The 5,737-nt window shown below is 40.1% G+C and overlaps 1 protein-coding gene across 1 annotated transcript; it reads left to right on the top strand.

Annotated features, from left to right (window-relative positions):
* Positions 1 to 1,454: 1,454 nt before the first annotated feature.
* On the top strand, positions 1,455 to 2,060 carry LOC141817515 (protein DMP2-like). Its single transcript, XM_074705160.1, has one exon. It carries the CDS (start codon positions 1,455 to 1,457, stop codon positions 2,058 to 2,060), a length of 606 nt encoding a protein of 201 aa, XP_074561261.1.
* The last annotated feature ends 3,677 nt before the right edge of the window (positions 2,061 to 5,737 follow it).

Genomic DNA, 5,737 nt, shown 5'->3' on the forward strand with positions numbered 1-5,737 from the left:
CTGCCACTCAGCAACTCAGCTCTGCTCATTTGGCCACAGCAGCTCAGCTCTGCCCATTCGGCCATTCGGCAGCTCAGCCCTGCCACTCAGCAGACTCCTCACTAGGCCGAATCCGAGTCCTCAGCAGACTCCTCACTAGGCCGAATCCGAGTCCTCAGCAGACTCCTCACCAGGCTGAATCCGAATTCTCAGCAGACTCGCCTTACAGTGCCCTGGCATGTCCCATCATGTTCTCTGACTGGCCCACGCCCTTCATTTATTATCGCCGCCTTCTCTAACACCCACGTGGGCAATGGCATGACGGCTACCTACCAAAGATGGGACTCTTGACTATTATGCTCGAGTGTTCCTGACACCTCATTAATCATGATGTGACACCTTCTTAATGGTGACGTGACAGGTACACGCTCATCTCTCCTTAAAAGACCACTCCCGCGGCAGGTAAAGCTCCTCCTCTCTGGATTCTTACTCCCTTTTACGCTCAAGCTCTCCTGCTACTGTTTATCTTCTTCCTCTTGCTGTCCTGACTTGAGCGTCGGAGTGGTCGCGTCAGGGCACCCCCTGGCCTTCTTACTGACGTTCCTTGTGTCCGCAGGCTGTTCCTGGAGCTGCTGTTGGTCTTCATCGTCTCCGGCGAAGTCACAAGCGACCCTGAGGCCACCCTCATCCGCAGCTTCATCCACTGTTCAACACCCACAGCGAGGAGGTTCGGTGACGTGTCCAGAGGCAGTTTCTCAACCGGAACAATTCCTGATCAATCTTCCATATCCATGCCTTCAGTATACAGCATTAATTATATTCCTTCACACGTCATGCATGCAAAATTAAAATCAAGTAACATGAGAATTAAGATAGCTAATTAAGGCAACTTTGCTGTCCATCAAAACTGAAAATGGGCATTGCTTGCCCAAATTAAATCAGAACATGTATATTACGTATCCATCTTCCACATCCATGGCTTCATGACAAAGAATTCCATTCCTTCATGCAACACAAGTAGAGAACTAAGATACAAACACACGCATCTCACACTGCTATATCTATATAATTATATGTTTATTGTGGCGTACGTCCATCAAAACTGAAATGAAACAAACTTGTACCTAAACATGTAATACAATCCTTCCTATCACCTCACTCGGTTACATTTTCAGCTTCTCAGTTGGATAAGCCTAGTTAATGAAATTCTTCCAACACATGTAGAAAGGATGGAACTAACATTCAAGGAGTTAGTTCAGCCATCCACTAAGTTGATTAGTTTTTGAAATTCAGTCGAAAGGCACCTTTACCTAAAGGACTTTCTTTCATACACGATGCGAACCAAATGAAGACATCTAAAACTTTGCGACTAGTTAGAGAAGGGTCACATTCTTGATTGAACCGTCCGGTGGTCCGATAACAAGACACTATAAATGCATCCATGCTCGACGTCTCTCCACGCGAATAGACCAACCATGGCAGGGGAACAAACAGAGTCCTTAACGAGCAAAAGCAGCTCGCCGAAGACGGTGGCAGAGAAGACGTTGGCCGGCTTCGGCAACCTAGTGAAGGTGCTCCCCAGCGGCACCGTCTTCCTCTACCAGTTCCTTACCCCTCTCCTCACTGACAAAGGCGACTGCAACGCCGCCAACCGGTGGCTCACCGGTGTGCTCCTCCTCCTCTGCGCTGCCGCCTGCTGCTTCTCCTCCTTCACCGACAGCTACACCGGCCGCGACGGCAAGCTCTACTACGGCGTCGCCACCATGCGCGGGCTGTGGCCCTTCTCCGACCCGGATTCCGGCGCTTCCGTGGACCTGTCTGAGTACAGGATCCGGCTGGGGGACTTTGTGCACGCGGTCCTGGCGCTGGCGGTGTTCGCGGCGGTATCGCTGTTGGACGCGGACACCGTCGCGTGCTTCTACGCGGCGTTCGGGGAGCAGAAGAAGACGGCGATGATGGCGGCGATGCCGGTGCTGGGCGCGGTGGCGGGGGCGGTGGCCGTGGTATTCCCGTACACGCGACATGGGATCGGGTACCCTCCGACGCAGAGCAGCGGCGCGACGTCGGATTCCTCGGATTAATTAATAATGCATTTGTATTATCTATGTACTAATCACCGTGTGTTATGGAGGTAATTCATCGTTAATAGTATTAAGATTGTGGTTAATTCATTAAATTTTCATCTACTTTCAACTAATACTTATTTCATTAAAACTATATTTTTTATTTTATCCCATTTTATAATAATATTTAAATTATTTTACCATAAGGTTAAATGAAACATTAATTTTCTTATTCTGTATTTGAGAAAGTAAAGAAATGGAAAGACAAGAGAATTTTGTAAAAATATTTTCATATTATATCTAAAACCTAATACATATGTACAAGAGGCTAAAAAAGAAGGATAATAAATATTTGACAGAAAAAGTTGGTAAGTTAATTATAAAAATTAATATCTTCCCAAAATAATACTATCATATTTTTAACTCCCAAAATAACACTTAGGGGGTGTTTGGTTTAAGGTTCCTCAAATGTAAATGTTCCATTGAGTTCTCGAAATTTGTGCAATGGACAGATGATGGGTGTTTGGGTTTAGATGGTGAATGTACATATGCGGTTGGGGTAACTGGAAATTGGGGGTTGGCAAAAAGGATCTATGGAGATCCTTTTTGCCAACCTGAAAGTTCAAATTACACATCTACCCTTGTAAAAAATATATATGAATTTTTTCAAGTTTTTAATAAGGGTAAATAAATAAATGGACATCCAAAATACAACTCAACCTCATATTCACTAAACACTCCATTTACATTTACATTTTCTCAACCTTTTCTCAACCCCAACTATACATTTACATATTTTCAACCCCAACTTTTCGTTGAAAAAATACAACTTAAAACCAAACACCCCCTTAGTATATTTCAACACTTCACTTAAAGTTGGAGTATAGATATTTGAAATATTCAACTACATGTGTAAATGAGATTATAAAAGAAAGACTTTTCAAGTGAATTTGTAAAGATATTTGCAATTTAAGCGTGTGATGGCATAAAAGTAGTAGAAATTTGATCTAATGAAAATTTTTTTCCTAACCACATGATAATCTTTTTTAATATATTTTGCCCGCTCATAAAAAATAAGATTATATATAATGTTGATTTGTTATCATAGTACATTATAGCAGATATCAAATTATTGATTTGTAAGTCTTGTAAAAAGTATCTTATCCAAGTTAACTCATATGTAATTATTGTCATTGTTCTATACTCTACCTCTGCCTCTGCCAAAGAACAAGAAATAGTTATTTGTTTCTTTGTCTTTCAAGAAATAAGAAAGAAGCCAAAGAAAATACAATATCTAAAAATTGATCTTTTCTACAAAAAGGTGGAATCTACCACCTTAGCGGCCTCACACGGTCGCCTCCACGACCATCTGTGAGGAGGTAAATCCGAAAAATACAGTTGATCACAACGTAGGAGGGCATTGCCTGGCTTCGCCAAGATTGATCTCTTGTAGTATAGGATAGTCTCCCCAATCGGCATCATAATAACCAATCAAATTAAGATCATTTTTATTTGAAAGAAAAATACCTTATCTAGGTATTCCCTTCAAAAAATATTATAGTACTTGAACAACTACATCAAGATGTGGTTGCGTAGATGATGCATAAACTAACTAAGAAGATGCATGAATATCTGGATAAGTGATTATCAGATAAATAAATTTTTCAACAAATCTTCTATATCGTAAAGAATCTTTAAGGATTTCTCCTTGTGAGTTTTAAGTTTTGTTCCATGGAAAAAGGGACTACAATAACTCCAAAGAGCCCCATCTCATGGAGTACATCCAACATGTATTTTCCTTGTGATATAAAAATATCTTGTTTCGATGTAACTACTTTTATTCTAAAAAAAATACTTTAATTTTTCAAGATTTTTTATTCAAAACTACTCATGGAGAAAACTTTTGAGAGTCCTTATGGTATTAAGATCATTTCATGTGCTTATCATGTCATCAACATAGATTAATACAGTTGTGAATGAGTTCCCACATGCTCATATAAAAAGTGAATAATCTACGCCCTCATGGGTTGGCATAGTTGGTACCTGCATGAGTATTTGCCACAATGGATCTTGGGTTAATTCTCAACGGGTGCAAAATAACTAGTTGGGTGTCTAACCTACCCCATGCAAAAGGGTTGTGGTGTTAGTATAGGATCGAGTGCACGTGAGAGGGGGGTGAATCACGTGCTTTTTAAAAATTTATTCGTTTAAAACTAGAGTTAGACAATTTAAGCTTTGAAAAGCGTGCAGCGAAAAATAAAAAATACGAAGCAAAAAATGCACACAGAAGAACACAGAACGATTTTACTTCGTTCGGAGCCTTCGGCGACTCCTACTCGAAGGCCCAAGTTCCTCGAACCTTTGCGTTGGGCAAACCACTATAATCCTCACCGGCGAAAACCCCCGGTTGAGAGATTCGAATACAAAAGATAGGAAGTGTGACAACCCCACACTTCCTATTTATAAATTAAGTACAAGTAGTAAGAACAATGTTATCAAACACTTTTGTAGATTGTTGATTAGCTCCGTGTGTTGGAGTTGTCTTCCGACAGCAAGTGGACGTTGTCGTGTCGAAGCTCGGGCGGTCGTAGAAGGACGTTGGTTGAAGTTTTGTAATTCATGCACTGACCAAAGCTTTATATAGAAACGATTGAGTTATCTAGATCTGCAAATGTTTAAAAAAAACGTAAAACTTGATCCACTTCTTGTTTATCTTATCCAAGATTAAAGAATAATTCAAATTATATTTATTTTATCCTCCTTAAATATTTATTATAGATAGAAATAATTTTATAAAGCCTTATCCCATAAGTGGGGTCTATATTATATTACGCTATTGAGCTCTATCTCCTATTATATCATCATTTATATTTAAATAAATTTTATCTTGTTTTATTGTTGCTAGTCTTTTTTGGTCTACCTCGCCCTCGTTTGATATGCGCATTTGTCATAGTTTCACACCGCCTAACTGGAGCATTTAATGTTTTATCATTTGCAATAAAATGCTCTCATTTCTTATTCTGTCCATCTTCGTATGTCCACACATCTTCGTATTTTATCATTTAATAAAATTTCATATTAGTAAAATAAATAATAATGAAGATTAATTTTGCAGAGTTCACATGCAAAATTAATTTTATCCATATATCAAATAAATCATAGAGTTAGTATAATAATAAAATATATTAAAATACAGAATATTTAAAATTAATTAGATCCTGTCAATCCAGACCAGGATCTAACCAGGACTCAACTTAGATCACCCAAGTGGGTCTAAGTTGGACCGCGCCTAAAGTCCAAAATTGGACTCGTCCTCACTGGTTCGCTCCTCCAGTGACTTACCTCACTTACCTCGTGCAGCTCTACTTGACTTCTTAACCCACAAGGACTTCCTGCCAAGGCTCAACCACCCTGGTCTTTCTGCCAAGTCTCAACCAACTTGGTCTTCGGCCAGTTGTCAGGCTCCGCGGACCCAACTGGACTTCCTGCCATGGCTCAACCACCCTGGACTTCAGCCTGGTGTCTGGTTCTAAGTCTTTCGACCCTGCACACTTAGTAAAGAGGTTAAACCCACAACAAACCTAACTTTAACTTATTTGTCATTCATCAAAACTTAAGTTTGACCGTTAGTGCAAACTGCACCAACAATCTCCCACATGTTAAAGCAATAAGTAACGACATAATATGCAAATGAC

Source organism: Curcuma longa, unplaced genomic scaffold (assembly GCF_044706935.1).
Source record: "Curcuma longa cultivar G26 ecotype Majalengka, Jawa Barat unplaced genomic scaffold, ITB_CL_G26_1.1 contig_20765, whole genome shotgun sequence".
NCBI classification, from domain to species: Eukaryota; Viridiplantae; Streptophyta; class Magnoliopsida; order Zingiberales; family Zingiberaceae; genus Curcuma; species Curcuma longa.